At 40.7% G+C, this 17,898-nt stretch overlaps 2 protein-coding genes across 2 annotated transcripts; one reads left to right on the top strand and one right to left on the bottom strand.

Annotated features, from left to right (window-relative positions):
* The first annotated feature begins 8,466 nt into the window (after positions 1-8,466).
* On the top strand, positions 8,467-9,419 carry LOC116692162 (mesoderm posterior protein 1). Its single transcript, XM_032520251.1, has one exon. The coding sequence runs from the start codon at positions 8,688-8,690 to the stop codon at positions 9,417-9,419; it is 732 nt and encodes a 243-aa protein (XP_032376142.1). The 5' UTR covers positions 8,467-8,687.
* Positions 9,420-11,827: 2,408 nt separating this feature from the next.
* LOC116692155 (aminopeptidase N-like) lies at positions 11,828-17,395 on the bottom strand. The gene is made up of 5 exons (XM_032520238.1): positions 17,096-17,395; positions 16,277-16,292; positions 12,421-12,575; positions 12,199-12,312; positions 11,828-12,001 (listed from the first exon to the last, which is right to left on the bottom strand). The coding sequence occupies exons 1-5, from the start codon at positions 17,393-17,395 to the stop codon at positions 11,828-11,830; spliced, it is 759 nt and encodes a 252-aa protein (XP_032376129.1).
* Positions 17,396-17,898: the final 503 nt, after the last annotated feature.

Raw genomic sequence — 17,898 nt, 5'->3', positions numbered from 1 at the left:
GTCACATATTTGATCTCAAGTTGATTCAGTCATATTATACACCTCACCAACCTTTACTATACAACATGTGTGTTGTATTCTTTAGGCTCCCTGGAGCTGGCAGGCCTTCAGTGTTCTGATCCAATGGGCTTTAAGCTCTAAAAACCACACAAGCATTTAGGATTGTTTAGTGTTTCATCTTTTTGTTTCACTAGTCATTTTATAAAAGTGGCTGCATACAATGAGACAGGATGGAGGAAACAAATTGACACGCGATGACTCAGCATTCACCCAGATATTTTGATATTATAAGGAGGAATTGTACACTTGAGCATGTGGTCATATTACTTAAATATTTTTTTCCTTAAAATTCAAAATGCACCATCTCGTATGTGTTCTAATTTGACAAACCAAAAGTTCCATTCTGTCTGAGCTGACTCTAATCATATATCAAACATTTTTACCAAATACAGCAATGTTGATATTGCAGCAATATTATAGGGTTGGTGCTTTCACAAAATATTAAAACAATGAGTGTTTTGATAAATAATCATCAGTAAAGTGGATACAATGACTAAGTGGGTAGAGTCAAATAATAGAACAGCTACAACAGGCTGGTAAGTTCAGGAAATGACATCCCTTTAGTGTAATGTAGCCTTAATAACCAGGCAAAGACAACACTTATGTCATATCATGATGTCAAAAATGTAAGATGATATCTAGCCTCATATATCAACCTCAATAGAATATCAACATATTGCCCAGCCCTAATGCTGTCCATGCATCACAATGTGCCTTAATACCATGCTGTAAAGCAACAAAAGGTGGTCTTACTGAAAATTACATCACTATTTCTCTATCCAAATGCATCACTGTTCCTAAAGAGATCTGATGTTGAAAAAGGAAACCTGGAGAAACACGGGGGGAAGAGGGGAGCCCCGTTCCCGGTTCACACAGCGGAGGTGTGAAGTGACGCCTCCAGGCTCATCAGTTCTCATCAGCGTGAAACCATCACACCTCCGCTTTAACTGCACAATACAGCTCGTTATGCGTCATTAAATGATAGATAGATAGATAGATAGATAGATAGATAGATAGATAGATAGATAGATAGATAGATAGATAGATAGATATAGATAGATAGAAGATAGATAGATTTATTGACCCCAAAAAATGGGAAATTATGGTGTGACAGCAGCACACGTTCATCAGTCACACAGCACAGAATATAAATATAAATGAAACACTAGAAACAATATACATACATACAATATACATAAATAATAATTAATAATGGGAATAAAATGTAAGAACAAATATTTGAATATACAGGAGGGGAAACAAATGTGCAACTGCTTAAATAGCATGCTAAAATGTAAATAAACCAATTTGCAGGTTGCACTTAGTGCAGTAGGTGGAGAATGGGTTTACATTCCCATTTTAGCCATGTCAGACATATAGGTTCCTATCCAGAAGAACACGCAACACACACACACAAACACACACACACACACACACACACACACACCACACAACCCCACACAACCACACACACACACACAAAACACACACACACACACACACAACAAACACGCACACACACACACACACAAAACACACAACACACACAACACACACACACACAAACACACACAACACAACACACACACACACATACACACACAAAGACACAAAACACACACACACACACACACACACTGTAGTAGCAGCATTAGTAGAGGAGCTTCACTTCAAGATCAAGATAAAGAAAGTGAAGGATCAGGGATCTCAGTCAGATGATCGTGTTCGTGAGAAGTGGTGGGACGTGAAGTGGAGGATGTCAGGTTCAAGGTTGGAGTGAGCTGAGGAGTTTCAACCTGTAACGGGGACAGGATTATCTCTGCTCACATAATGATGACACATATCCTGACGCCTGGCACACTGGCAGGATGATATACTGTACATGTTAACACCAGCTGTTTCAGAGCTTTGCTTTGCCTGTTTACGCATGTTCCAACATAAGAATCTAACAATCATTGAGGATGATTTCTTAGATGCGAAGCACACCGTCTGCTGGTTGGCACAGGGCCCAGAATTCAGTAGAAATATATAGAAAAATAATACAGCCATGTGGACCCCAGGAAAATTAGCTTGTTGCTTTGGCTAGTGGGCTCCTGATAAATGAAATAAAATAGACACTGACACTACAGCGCTGTGACGGTAGCACAGATCCATTATTATTGATCTCTCCAGAGATTTAAAAATAAAAAAAAAGTCAAAGAGAGAGATATTCTACAAATCTACAGTAGTTTTGAATATTATTGTTAACATCAAACTATTGTTGTAATGGTCATTTTATGATAATACTATGGCACAGTTAGTTACCCACAGGTCTGTTTTTTAAGACTCATTTTAAATGATCAATGGTGGAAGAAATAGTTAAAAATAAACCAGCATTTTTGTTTTGTTTTTAAGTTGTAAATTGTGCATTGTCCTTATGTAAATAAATGAATGAATTAATACTGAGACTCTTTATTGACGTCAAAGACAAATGTAAAAATACTCAGGTACAAAGTAAAAGGCCTGCATTCAAAATGATAAAAGTTCAAAATGTGCTCATTAAAGATAGTCAACAATGTCTATCCAGGTATAATACAATAGACATTTTATAGTTACAGTGCATGTCTTTTTCACACTTCTATTACATTGTCCAGTTATCTGAATAGTGTTAAAAAGTGAATGCGGGAGAAAACGGATCATTCAAAAGAAACCCCATCCCTTAAACATGTGCACAATGCATCTGGGTTGCTACAGGGACAAAATCCCAAAAAGCAAAAACTGTTTATTGTTTTGAAAAGGAGTCAAAATTCACACTTCCACTCCTGTAGCTGAATTTTCCCAGACATGGAGGAGAGGGACACAAGGGTCCCAGTGAGGTGTGTGTGTGTGTGTGTGTGTGTGTGTGTGTGTGTGTGTGTGTGTGTGTGTGTGTGTGTGTGTGTGGGGTGTGTTCAGGGGCAGTGGCCTCTGCTTTAGACAGTGACGGTGTGTGAGAATCTGCAGAGGTGTCACTTCACACCTCTGTGGCCTGGTCTGGACTTATAAACCAGTGCAACAGAGCTGAGCAGCACTTCCAGCCTCCCAGTCTCTCCAGTCAGACCCCGGACTCCCTCCACGCAACATGGATATCTCCCCGGTCCCTCTGCTGAACTACGGCCTGCAGTACCAGTGGGGCTACGACTCGGACCTGTCTAGCATCTCCTCTTCAGAAACCCTCTCCCCGGTCACGTCTATGGACTCCAGCCTCTCTCCGTCCTACCAGCAGCCACAGTCCACTCCTAAGGCAGCTAAGACTGGATATTCCCAGAGCCTCAAATCGTCCCCGTCTGGACGCGGCAGGAAAAGGAGCCGAGCCACCCGGATGCGGAGCAAGCAGAGGGAGAGTGCCAGCGAGAAGGAAAAGCTGAGGATGAGGGATCTGACCAAGGCTATGCATCATCTCAGGTCCTACCTCCCGCCCTCGGTGGCCCCAGCCGGACAGACCCTGACAAAGATAGAGACTCTCCGCCTCACCATCCGCTACATCTCGTACCTGTCGGCCCAGCTGGGCCTCAGCGAGGAGAGGGAACCAGGAGACACCTCGGCCAGCGGCACCTCCTCCCCTGACATCCTCAGCTTCTTCCAGCATGCCGCCATGGGAGGACAGGAGGAGGCCCAGCTGCAGAACCAGAGCCTAGACCAGAGCCTGTACCCCGCTCAGTGTTGCAGCCAGAACACCATGCTGCATTCTGGGAGTTGTAGTTTTGGAGTGGATCAGTACAGTACACAGTACATTGAAGCTCCTCAGGGAGACATGAGCATGGATGCCCTCCTGCAGTCACCGCCAGCAACACAGCCCTGCTGTCAGGTATGTGAGCATTTCCTCTTTTTGTTTTGACACTCTATATGTAGAAATAACATATCTTGCATTTAAGAAAAACTGCTTATCAAATGTCCTGTTGATTTGTTTAATCCAGATGTGTGGAAAAGACTTCTGCATGCCGTTGGTTCCCAGAGAGTACTGGGGTTAAACACTCCGACGCTGCACCATCATCCTCCTCCAACAACAGACGACAACTACTTCTCTCTTGTACTGCCTCACTGTGAAACCTGTAATTTATTTAAAATATATGCTATTCTACGTTTTATTTATTTTGTCCTGTGAAATGTTCCATGTAAATATTGATATGTCTAACAACTATTTTTATATGTCTTTATACCAATATTTATATTAAAATATTAAAATGTCCCCTGTTTTGTCATCATTCAAAGCCTTTTTCCCATAATGCAGTTCAGTTCACTCTACCTTGTTGGTAAAATGCTACAGAGCATCCTCTGCTGGCCATGAAGGCACCCTACAAATGCAGATTATTATGTTGTATATCACATTTGTTCCCGGTATGTTCGAAAGAACGGGTCACTCGTGTGACAGAGCAGGCTCCCCTGGGGTTAGGGTTCACACGGCTCTCAAAGAGCCATTTTCACCTGCAGCAGCCAGCCGTTTACAGTGAAACATCTCTGAAAAGCCAGTGTTGAATCCCTGCTCCGCAGCAAACAGCAGACAGACACAGAGACTCACATAGTGAACATAGTGGGGCATTTAGCAGCTAAAGAGGCAGATACTTCCCTCAGGAGTTGGTGGAGAGAGTAGGTTCAAATAGTTTTCAAGTCTGTCTGAAAAAAACAATAGTCAGGGGTCCATATAACAACTGAACCTTTCTTTGCAGCCCTCCTTCCATGCAAAAATCAATTTGAAGCAAATATGAGGCTTTATTAGTCTGAGTTAGGCAAACTGAACGGATTTTTTCCAACTTACAGTCTTTTTAGTACAAACTTCCCTTTCTTTGTTGACATACTTTTTACTGAACTTTTCTTACTAAAAAGACTAACTTGGAAATACTCGCTTTTATTTTTATGTGCTCAGCCTGCTGAAGCCTTATATTATTTTTAGATGAACTTAGAAATAAATCTTTGCACTGTGGAGGACTGTGGATTCTATCACTTAAATTGAAAGGGATTTGGTAAAGGGATGTCTTAATAACCAGTATGATTGATAAACCATTGCTTCATTGTTTACATGGGGACCTGCCAGACCTTTGCCAGAATTTTGAACCTATCCTTCTGTATCATATCTTTTCTGTAAAGTACATCTCTTCATTGATGTTTTACACTAACACATTTAAACCCAAAATATGTACTGTACATGTAAATATTGTGGGTGTCCTGACTATGAAGCTCAGATTGTTTCCATTCGGCGACCTGTGTGGAGTACCATGATCAAAGCCCAGGATAAGTTTCCCCAAGGGCACAATAAAGCACGTTATCTCAGCCCCCCCCCCCCCCCCCCCCCCCCCCCTCAATTTTTCCTGTCAGCATCGTCACTGTTAATGGTAAAAAAAAAAGGTATCTTACAATCTTAAAAATAAGGACATATTCAACATCATTACATTCAAATTTCCAGCAGTGCCCAGGAGGTGAAGTGGCATCTCTCCAGCTACCGATCCACACTCCATACTTTGGTCCATAGTGGGACTTGAACCAGCAACCCTCCGGTTCCCAATTCAGCTCCCTACGGGCTAAGCTACTGCCACCCCAAAATATTGTAGTAGATCATGTATCAACATTTCATGTTTTAAAATATGTTCCAGTTTCTAGGAGATAACAGAATATTTTAAAAACAACGGAAACTACAATAACTCTACAGCAGAAGATGCATGCAATAAATGTTGCAGGCAAATATATGCCATGGAGAAGCAACTTACAATCCAAAGTGAATATTACCTATAAGGTAGCATAGATGGGCTAAAGCATTACCAATGGAAAGCCAGCCCTGCAGAACCATTCCTCCTATGGGCTGAAGCAGGTCTGAGAGATCGCCCTCTGCCAGGGTTATCTAGTTTGTTTAGTGTGTATTTGTTAATGGGGCTCTGCAAACACAGAGAGGTCCTTGGCACCGCTAAGTCTAGACTAAGATATAAGATCCTCCCTGCCTTTCCCCTCTTTTCTCTCACCTGCAGCCCTAATTACCTGCCAGTGCCAACAGAGAGGGCTTTAATATTCATAGAGAAGTGTGGATCTGCATGGCAGGCAAATAGAATTAGGCCCGAGTGTTTAGTTTGCCACATACATGCAGTTCATTTGATACGCAAGCAGCAAAGCCTAATATACTCACCTAAGTCTTTCATCACAGAAAAGCTAATAAACTCTGTGGCCTAACAGGATTTGGGATGAAAGGGTTAACACTGCTGTGCTGATTATTCTCTCATTACATGTGAGTAAACACCGTCAGAGCCTAATGTGGATTAAGAGAAGACAGAGCCTCTCTATCATCAGCCTGGGAGGGAAAGAAGAAAGCTGACAGCTGGGGAAACTCTGCCAAAGGTTTGGAATGGAAAATAATAATCAGTTTATTATTTGAAACAAATAGAATTTCCACAAAAAACATACACAAATGAAACCAAAAGAAGAAAATGAAATGAAACTGAAGGTTCCCACCTGTAAAAAACAACCCGAAAAGCTTTTAGTAGCTTATTTGGGGTTCCCATTTCATGCGTCCTGTATATGATTGTTGTGCCTCATGGAATTGTGTTTGAATGTACAGTGATGACGTGTGAAATAAAAACGAAACGAAACGAAACGAAACAATTCTAAAGTGCTAGAATTTGTCGCTGTACGCCATTTCCTATTTGAAGAACCTCATTTTAATATGCTCATATTAAAAAGGTGACCCATACTGTCACAGAGAAACAGATTAGTCAAGTAGGAGAAAAATGACATGTATATATGTAACAGATTAGTTACAACAACAGAAATATAAATGCTGAGTTGCTGTTACGTATGATCATGTCCCATAAAGTAATGATGTAGGGGGTTGAAGGTCACTGTGGGAACCTAGTCCTCGGGTCAGCTGTCAAGCTCCAACTCAAATTAAAAAAAAGCTTTAACCAAATATCTTTTAATGTAATTTAGAAATGTTGCTTTGGATATTTCTCCTAAATCAGATGTCTGTTTTTCTTGCATAAGTGAGGAGACAGAGATCTGTGTGAGACTGGTTCCCAGGAGTCAGATGTGACGCGGCGGTTTGTGGGAACAGTGCTCGGGACGCAGATCCACAGTCGACACCCCTGATGATCAAATCCACAGAAATATCACAGAAGATCAAATGTTGAACATAAAACATACTGTGCTAAATGAAATGAATTGTGTGCATGAATGGAAAACACATCATTATGCATCAGTAAAGTTATGTGATTATGCAAAAATGATTGCAGCATGGCATCAAAAAAAAACAACAGAAAAATTAGTATTCTTGTTTGGAACATCTGAATTCTGATAACAACAAATCACTGAAGTCAGGACTGATTTGATTATACTGCTGAGTATAAAGTAATATGAAGTTGAAAAGCAAATATACAGAAGACTGACAACATGATGCATCTTGTCTTCATCCACACAAAGAATTATGATCACTCGTCTTCACCCTCACTTATTTGTTTTCATGTAAATCTTCTCTGCCACCAATCTTATTTGGTATTAAGCACTACTTAAAAAAATTAAACTGGCTTATTTGTAATGATAGCAATCTAGTAAATGAGATAATATGTTATTTAACCAGGTAAGTCTGAGGTTGGAGGCATAATAAGGCTTAATTTCTCAGATATAAACTGTGTTGGTAGTTATTGGTTGTGGACATTCTTCCAGTGCGGATCAGGGTTCCCATGCCCGTAAGGCGTACTGCTGTCCAAACAGGACGAGGTGTAAACTCCTCACACTTCACAGCTGCCCCGGCCGGCACACTTCTTCAGCCTGACCTCGTAAAGAGAGGACACCAGGGCCGAAAGAAAGCGCAGCACGAATGACATAGAGAACTGCTAAATTAATTCCGAGCAAAATACACAACTCAGAAAATGAGATTTATTACCAAGTAACTAGCACTTACGAGGAATTTGTCACGCTCACATGAAGTGAACAAACAATATATACAGAAACAAATAACACTCATAATTATTTAACATTAACAACAAAAAGGCTGTATGGATTACTGCAGCACGTGCACATGTCAAGGGTTGTGCAACAGTTCAGGATATAAAGAATGTGCAGAGGACAGGATGTAGGATTAACATTATAATGTGCATGGATAATGATGATGATGGGACATAGCATTGACAATTGTACAGGGCTTAATCTTCTTTGCCATTCATGAAAAAAAGTGATAATGGATTATGGTAACAAGTCATCTGGCAGCTTCCAGTCACAGCTCATGACACGTTTTTCAAAATTCCTGATGAAAGATTGCTCAGGTCCAGAGACTGACCTGAGGACAATCCCTGTCATGGCAGGGTCATGTTCCCAGGCTGCAGGAGTGTGTAGTGTGAACTTGGCTACTGCTTTATGATGCTTGTGCGAGCAGCCAGGTCACACCTAGTCCTGGAGCTGGCATGTTTCCCATGGGACCCCCTGGCCTAGGTGTCAGCCCTGCTTCCAGAGCTTCTCAGGACCAGAGGTGGCTGCTGGAGGTGCAACTTCACACCTCCCAACACATATATGGAGCAGCCTGCCTGGTCCTCCTCACTATCCTCTGCCTGCCTTACCAGCAAGACACTGACCACTCACAGCTCAGGGAAGAGCTTCCAACCACAGCGCCGACTACAACTACAACAGCAGCAGCTATGGAGGTGTCCTACTGCTATCCTCTCCAGCTCCAGGACAACTCCTTCCTGTTTGACTGCGAGTCCTTGCTGGACAAATCCTATGATCCTCTTGCCTACGATCCAGCCTTGGACCCGGGCTACTCCAGTGCTGGCAGCAGCCTGTCTCCCACCTCTTCTGTGGACTCCTTCTGCTTCTCCCCTACCTCCCTCCAGACTGCCGGAAATGAACAAAACATATTGGACAGCATTGTCTTTAAAAGCCCTGCAACGCCTCGTCATACCAACGAGACACAGACTCTACCCTGCTCAAGATCCTCCAATCCAAACACCTCCACCACAAAGAAATCCAGATCCAGGTATCCGGGGAAGAAGCGCCAGACAGCCAGCGAGAGAGAAAAGCTGAGGATGAGGGATCTGACCAAGGCCCTGCAACACCTCAGGACGTACCTGCCGCCCTCAGTGGCGCCAGCCGGACAGACCCTGACCAAGATCGATACGCTGCGCCTCACCATCCGTTACATCTCTTACCTGTCGGCTCAGCTGGGCCTCAGCGAGGAGGTGCTGGAACAGAGGTCCTCAGGTTTTGTGGAGCAGCCCCGAAACCTGAGCCAGTTCCTGGGTCAGCCAACAGCCAGCTACAGCCCACAAGAACCAGACTGTAACTCCATGAGCCCAGCCCAGCTGTCCTCTCTGCAGCACTCATATCAGGTACGTTCATATCGTGGTCATACAATTCCACACATTTCATAGCTTCTAAGCTAAAGACAATTTGCTTTACAATGATCTTGTGCTACAGTTGAATGAGTTCCTAACCAAAATCTTTTTCCTGTTGTCAGCTTACAAGTGGAGTTTTCTCCGCCAGCGAGCAGTACTGGATCCCACAGCAGCAGCTTCACGATGCAGCCTTCTCTGGACACCGCTGAGAGATATGGCCAGCGACCCATTTAACTATTCTCATTGCAACAATGACTTTGAACATTCTTTGAACTTATCATTTTTGTTATTTTGAACAAAATATATTTATATTCTTTTTGTGTGTGTTTTTATGTAGAATTGTATATTTATTGAGCCTTTACAATGTGAACAGAATAAACATTATTTATCAAAAATAACCCTTGTGTAAGTAGCATTCATTTAAATAGGTTTGTTGTGGGTTTACTATTTCTGCCTATTTTTTTACAAACTAAACAAAGGTAATCATGCACACTTGGTGCTCGGCCTCCACTTCCTTACACAAACACTGCAGCTGTCAGCAGGAAGTGCTAAACAGGGAGCACATCCACTCTAAAGTCCTTGAGGAAAGACCCCCACTGAGAGAAGTGGCAGCTGAACTAGGACCAGTTAATTGGCACCTTTTTATCCTGTGTAAACACGGCCGGGGCTTGAGATCATGAAAGGAACCTCATGATAAATAACTGGCTCTGGACTAAGTTCACAATCTTTGCCAATACTGCTGATGAACTGGTTTTATTTCACTCCTACTTCTGATTGTCACTTCCTGCTGGAATATGTTTCTCTGCAGTTATATGACCAAGAATTCAAAATGGCAAATAATGGCATTAAAGATAGCTGGCTCACTTTGTCCAATGAATTTTTACACTGTTGCTATGTCAACACTGTGTTGTTGCTGAGATGCCTGGGGTGGTTATTTTAATAACTGAAACTCTGAGGACACATACTGCATTTCCAGGCATTTTCCATTTGCATGGGATTTGTTTCCCCTGTATTGCTTTTAGTCTTGAAAGACAAACTGTGCTTGCAACCTGTACAAATCCCCAGAATGGTCTCATATAGGGTTCCCTGTCTTCTTTGTGTTGCTCCCTTCAGAAGAGCTAAATATCATTCAGCTCATTCAAAGTACTTTTTGAATGCAGAGGTACAAAATGTCACAACTTCATATGGCTTTTACTTCATTAGACTGGCTAAACATATGGGGATGCAGCCTGCTGAGCACAGAATGTCCCACTTTTGTATAGTGACATGTAGTCAAAATCTTTAAATTCCCCCATTGTTGACAGTACATTCAGTATTAAAACATATTGTCCACATACAAAAACTAGATTATGATATCAAATAGTCTTTATCCATAAAAATGCCTTAATCAAAGCTTTACATTTAAAAAAGCTCCATCACATTTAGAAGAGGTACACATTTAGTTTCAGTTGGAGTAAAACAATCTACATTTCAAAACTGTGGAGAACATTAAACAGGAGAAGCTTCACTTTGGAACCATTTAAGAACCTAATCCTTGTTCATGGCCACCCAGTTCATGTTGGCCTTGGTCCTCTCTAGCGCCTGCTCAAGAGACGTGGCAGCCGAGCCAAACAGAAAACAACACAATTATTGGAGAAACTGTACCTGCTTGTACTCAAACTCAGAGAAGAATCGTTGGGTAACTCCATTAATTAGTCCTCCAAGAAATTGATCCACCACCATAGCTGAAGAAAAGGGAAAAACAAGAAACGCTTTGATCATTTTGCAAACAACCACAGGCGGTCTAACCAAACCACAATCAGCATGCTAACAGTGACAATGGGGGTCATCCCTATGTTCCCAGGGTCCTCAATGTAAGAGATTGGTAAGGGCAATCTTTACAGTTCAAATTGCAAAAGAACAAAGGGAGAAGGATAGTTCAAAACAGTTTGAATAGTAAAAATCCATTTAGCCACTGTGGAGACATAAATGTCTTCAGAACAGAAAACAATCTGTCCACAAATTTGAGGAGGTAGGTTCCAAGGAGTTCAGTATCAGTAGGCTACAATCTGTAGATGAGTGATTTAATCATAACTGTCCCATGGAAACATACAGCAAACATTTAACATGAGTGAAAAAAGCATTGCTAAGAGCATGAACTCTAACATTACCAATTGACAGCACATAAATAAAGCACATAAATTTCCTTCAGGATGAATAAAGTATCTCTCTATCAGGCCAGTAATATCTGAACACTTTACTTTTTATGGATTTTTATTTAACGTCTAGTATAGGTTTTACACATAATTTTGAACATAAAATTAGTTAAATTAACTCTAAAAGTAGAAGCCTATGTGTTTCTATGTCTTAGAGGAGATATGATACATTTCCGCCAAGATAAGAATGAATAGAGAGACAGTGTGGAGAAGGTTATGTGAGGTGGTACAACTTTTATGAGTTGAGTTTTATGAGTTATAGAGAGAATTATACCACACCCAGCTGTATGTGATGGAGTCAAACAGTGCACTGATGTGCTCCGGCTTCAGCATGTCCTCCTCTTTGGAGGAGAGGTGATGGGAGGAGGCCAAGGCATCTACAGCCATCACACCAATGAGCTCATTCAAAACCATTACATCTTTCTGGAAATTGCACAGCAAAATATTTGTATTTTGCATTGTGGCATGGTCGTACACACTGTGCAGTGAACACATTAACATTATTTCTCTATCCACCTATGTCAGGACTCTGCTCAAGCAATTTAAAAAGAGGTCCCTTCAGTATATTCAGCATGTACATTCTCAGCTTGGATGTATTTTTTCAAGAGAACCAAAATCACCATATTCCACGTTGGTTCAGCATGGTTGGCTCCAAGATAAGAGACATAGGTGGCAAACCCCTCGTTGAGCCACAAGTCATTCCACCACCGCGTGGTCACCAAGTTCCCGAACCCCTGAGAGCAGAGCTTCGTTTTATTGGCAGGTTTCATGAAACACGTTTCAAAGCCAAACACAGACTGTCAAAAACCTGATTGGCAGTGCACCACTGAATATCTTAATACCACATGAGCGAGCTCATGCGAGATGACTGTTGCCACCCACTCCTTGTCTCCATTGGATGACACACCAGGATTATATAAGAGGGCTGTTTCTCTGTAGGTGATCAGGCCCCAGTTCTCCATGGCTCCAACACTGAAGTCAGGAAGAGCAATTTGGTCTGAAAAAGATTACAGAGTCAATGCAGGTCTTTTTTTATTTACTGCTGGCTGTACAAAAATATATATATATTATATATATTACAAAAATATGAAGCAAAAATATAAGCAGTGTTTTGTTTACACAAAATCAATACATAAAGTAATATTGGTTAGTTGTGCTTATACAATAGGATATTCACTGTCTTTATGTTAGCTTCTCTCTGTTTGTGTTAGTCTCTGTGTGTGTGTGTGTGTGTGTGTGTGTGTGTGTGTGTGTGTGTGTGTGTGTGTGTGTGTGTGTGTGTGTGTGTGTGTGTTTGTGTGTGTGAGCTGAGCTTGGAGTCCAGCAGAGGGCAGTGTGAGAAACATTGCAACCGTCAGGCTGGGAAGAGCAGCAGACAGCTTTGGTTTGTATTGGTAGCTGAAGTCATAGTAATAGTCATAGTAGCATTGATTTGTAAAACTGAATTTATAACTGATAACAAATTGTGATCAAAATTACTTCAATCAATCATACAGTTAACTAACACAAACTGTTAAATCAGAAGCACAAATACACAATGATTCAAGTAATACCACCATGTGATCTAGTCATACCTTTCAAAGTCGAGGTTACACGAGAAGCCCCTGACTGCAGACCCGCAGACACGTTGAGGGGCGGGGTTAAACGTTTAACCCCGCCCCTCAACGTTTAACCCCTTTAAACTCTCCAGCATTTGACCCTGTCATTTCATCGCAATATCAGAGTGAATTTAGCAGTATGCACCCACGCTTCGGACAGCCCTTTTTAGTCAATAAATAATGGAAGTAAGTGTGACTTTTATAGTTGTTTAGTTTTCAAAAACAATTAAAAAAAGCTTGTTATGTCTATTTTAATGTTTCTGCACAAGTTGAGCAGGCTGAGGTTCGGATTGGAAGGCTAACTCCCTTCTTTAACTGCTAGCCTCAAGTAATCTGAAAGTGTGGAAATTATTTCCATTGAAGGACAATGTTCCAGTCGTTGTGTGCATGGACGGTCTCTGAATCGTCTGCAACCAGGAGATGAAGGAGAGCTCAGATCCACAACACCCAGCACATCTTGTCTCTGCCCCCCCAGGCATAGCGCGGTTAGCGCGACCAGTGCAGGGGCTAGCGCCCATGACTCGCGTGTGGATGATAGCCTGTAGATCTGTCTTCAGTGTAGATCTGTCTTCAGTGTAGATCTGTCTTTAGTGTAGATCTGTCTTTAGTGTAGATCTGTCTTTAGTGTAGATATGTCTTCAGTGTAGATCTGTCTTTAGTGTAGATATGTCTTCAGTGTAGATATGTCTTCAGTGTAGATCTGTCTTTAGTGTAGATATGTCTTCAGTGTAGATATGTCTTTAGTGTAGATATGTCTTCAGTGTAGATATGTCTTTAGTGTAGATCTGTCTTTAGTGTAGATATGTCTTTAGTGTAGATCTGTCTTTAGTGTAGATATGTCTTCAGTGTAGATCTGTCTTTAGTGTAGATATGTCTTCAGTGTAGATATGTCTTCAGTGTAGATCTGTCTTTAGTGTAGATATGTCTTCAGTGTAGATATGTCTTCAGTGTAGATATGTCTTTAGTGTAGATATGTCTTCAGTGTAGATATGTCTTCAGTGTAGATATGTCTTCAGTGTAGATCTGTCTTCAGTGTAGATCTGTCTTTAGTGTAGATATGTCTTCAGTGTAGATATGTCTTCAGTGTAGATATGTCTTCAGTGTAGATATGTCTTCAGTGTAGATCTGTCTTTAGTGTAGATATGTCTTCAGTGTAGATATGTCTTCAGTGTAGATATGTCTTCAGTGTAGATCTGTCTTCAGTGTAGATCTGTCTTTAGTGTAGATATGTCTTCAGTGTAGATATGTCTTCAGTGTAGATATGTCTTCAGTGTAGATCTGTCTTTAGTGTAGATATGTCTTCAGTGTAGATATGTCTTCAGTGTAGATATGTCTTCAGTGTAGATCTGTCTTCAGTGTAGATCTGTCTTTAGTGTAGATATGTCTTCAGTGTAGATATGTCTTCAGTGAATGAGCCCACAACTCAACCAGTGGTCTCCTTCTTAAGCGAGTTTTATTGTGTAAGACCGCCAGAGGATAACAGGTGTGTGAAGGCGATCTGCCGTTATATGAGATATATGGATTAAAATAATTTTCTTTTGTGTTACTCATCTGTTTGTTTTGCTTTTTTGCTGCTGTAACAAGGAAATTCCCCCGCTGTGGGATGAATAAAGTATCTAATCTAATTATTGTTGTTGTTATTATGGTTGTATATATGTTATTAAACTTATTTTCATAATTATTGGTGTTATATTTTATATATATATATATATATATATATATATATATATATATATATATATATATATTTATAGTGTATATATATAAATATACACATACTATATACATTATATAATATCTGATATATATGATAGTGTCACGATCGTTTGATTTTGATAACATTAAGAAAGTATTAGGTTGCAATTGATTATGATAAATATACATTCAAATATTCTACTTTTTTATCATTTAATTTATTATTGAAGTATTTAATGTTTTGTGAAATGTGTCAATATTGTATTTCATAATTAGTAAAACCAAAGATTAAGTTCATTATGTTTAAATCGTTGCATTTCGCCACATCCAGTAAGGTTTCTAGTCCCACATGTATTAAATGAGTTGGGTAGTGGACGGTTGGAGACTGGGCGGAGTTAAACGTTTGACCCCGCCCCTCAACGTGTCTGCGGGTCTGCAGTCAGGGGTACATGGGTTACACAGCTCGTGTCCTGTAACAGCATGGTTCATCCCAGTTCATTCAGTGCTCAAAGACCTACATCTGTAATGAATGTGGAAATTGTACAGCCATTTCCATTTGTGCTAAGATGTTATAAATTACCAAAACGTCTGCATGCGGATTCGTCATGTTCATTGTGAATGTAAAATCACACACAACAAAAGCCAAGAAGTAGGTTGACATAATCTCTGTCGGTTCAAAACGTGTCTGAATTAAATTGAGTCCATCCAAAGTGATGTTAACAGCGTCTTTGTGGGGGGAAAGACGGCAGCAGATGAATTAAAAATGAAGAAATTACATATTACAAGCTCATTGCATGAATATAGTACAATATAGACAATTTGGACATGTCAAATGTAATTAAGGTAAGGTACATATAACACCTAAAGTTCTGGGTTACCAGGAAACATTGGGAGAAGACCTTGCTGTAGTTCATGGCGTTGGACAGAGCCACCGTCCCATGGGGGGGAATGAGAGTCAGGTAGAATATAATTTAAATTATGCTACCGACTCTTGCTTCTTTGCTCTAATTACACATTCAACTTAATTTTTAACGTCACTTACACTGCAATATTGTTTCTCTTATCATGGCAACCGCACTTTAAAATTCCTTTTGTTTGACGCCATTTTACTCACTCAGTCTACCATATTTTCATTGTCCATTTCTTGCCTGTATTTCTTTCGTGCTTACTTGTTTGTGTGTTATTGGTTTTTTTTGCTGTTGCTGCTATGCTGCTACTGTAACGACAGAATTTCCCCGTCGTGGGATGAATAAAGTATAATCTAATCTAATCTAATCTAGAAGACAGCTTTCATTGCGGGCTCATCGAAGCAGGGGAAGGCTTTCCTGGCATCCTGCATTAGAGTCGTGGCAACAACTCTGACAACTGCAGAAATGAAAAAAAGTCAAAGGAACCCTCCACGTACCAGCCTTGTTCAATGTCTTCTAGAAGTGCTTTTGTTTTTACTCACTCACTTCCTTCTTTCTTTTTTGCTTCTCCCTCATTGTTGAGGGAATTTCAAGAATACTGTAAATATCAGCAACTCATTGAAAATGGCTACAAACTTGTTTTTAACTTGACAGCAAGTCGACAGCAGGTGCTTTTCCACTAAAAACTTCACTTCAGGATTCAGTATGTCTAATGGTTGCATTAAATGGTTTCTGTTGAGGCTTACTCTTTACTGTCATTTGGTGGTGTTTGTTTTATATAACTGGAATACTGCTGTTCATTAGCAGTGTAGCTCCTGCAACATGGAGGGAAGCCCTAGTTACACAAGTGCGCTGGAACAGGGCTTATACATAACATATCCATTAACGAAGAAGAATAGCGACATGATTAAAAAATGTCAGCAACAGGAGCTGTGTACATTATTGTGTCCTACAGTTTCTTTTTTTGATACAACAAAGAGAAGTCATCAACATGACAATATTTTAAATCCTATACATTGTGGTTGTAAAAATGACAAAAGTTGGGTTTATTTTGCTGTTGCATCCTGGACTGAACTTAATCTAAATTCAACAAATTATTGATATTGCAACCACATCCACCCGTTCAATTTATTCTCATATACACTAATTGAATCTACCAAGCTGGTAATGAAATGAGAAATGTTCATTGTTATTAAAAGTCCAACATATCAACATTTTAAATAACATACAGAGGAGGACAATAGGATAATTTGCATTTCAAATGGACAAGAGAATCTTGATGAATCCTTATTGTTATTCTAAGTAATTTTCATGACAGTGGAGTGTCCTTTGAAGAGGTACATGCCGTCTGCGTTGGGCACCGGCCTGGGCCACAGGGTGACATTGTAGGAGACAGGAACAAGGGAGTCTGGAAGTCTGTAGCGCTGCCAGGGCTCCTTCGGGGTGGAAGGCGTGGTGGGGCTGGTGGGACTGGCAGTATTTGGAGGAGTCACGTCCTTCTTTGTCTTCTCCTTAGTGTAAACCACAGAGAGGCCAATGGTGGTGGCCACAGCACTGATGGCTGCAATCAGGCAGGTCACTGCCACTGCTTTGCTGATGAAGAACCCTTTCCCCATGTCTCATCCAGAGAAAAAGAAGACAGGAGGAAAGGGATTGCTATTTGTGCCCTGGCTTACTGTTAGACACATCCCAAAGTTAATTTCCTGTTGCAAAAAACAGCTGAATGTCCAAAACATTGAGCTGTAAAAAGTCCTTGTAATAAGAGAGTCCTGTCTAATCTAGGAACTTTTTACCTGCATAATGGCTCTGAATGAAGGCCCTCTTTAGAAGCTGGTCTCGTTCATTTCAGTACTGTGAATTGCATGGTATAGTAGTAGAACTATGTGTTTGTGTGTATGTAATTTGCAAATGTCAACTGTATACAGATCTAGCTACCCAATATTGAAGCACATTGCAAAATGAAAATGGATAAAGGTTGATTTTGCTTACACTTGTATATAGTCGTAACTGTGGTGCAATCTCTTGGTTCTTTAAGAAATGGTGACATTCAAACTGTTGAACGTGTTTTTTTTTTACCGGCGCCTATGCCACCAAAACCGGCTGAGAGATGTCTTTGTGA

Source organism: Etheostoma spectabile, chromosome 1, assembly GCF_008692095.1.
Source record: "Etheostoma spectabile isolate EspeVRDwgs_2016 chromosome 1, UIUC_Espe_1.0, whole genome shotgun sequence".
Classification (NCBI taxonomy): domain Eukaryota; kingdom Metazoa; phylum Chordata; class Actinopteri; order Perciformes; family Percidae; genus Etheostoma; species Etheostoma spectabile.
The sequence above is the reverse complement of the archived record's forward strand: the minus strand, read 5'-3'. Positions and strand labels throughout refer to the sequence as shown.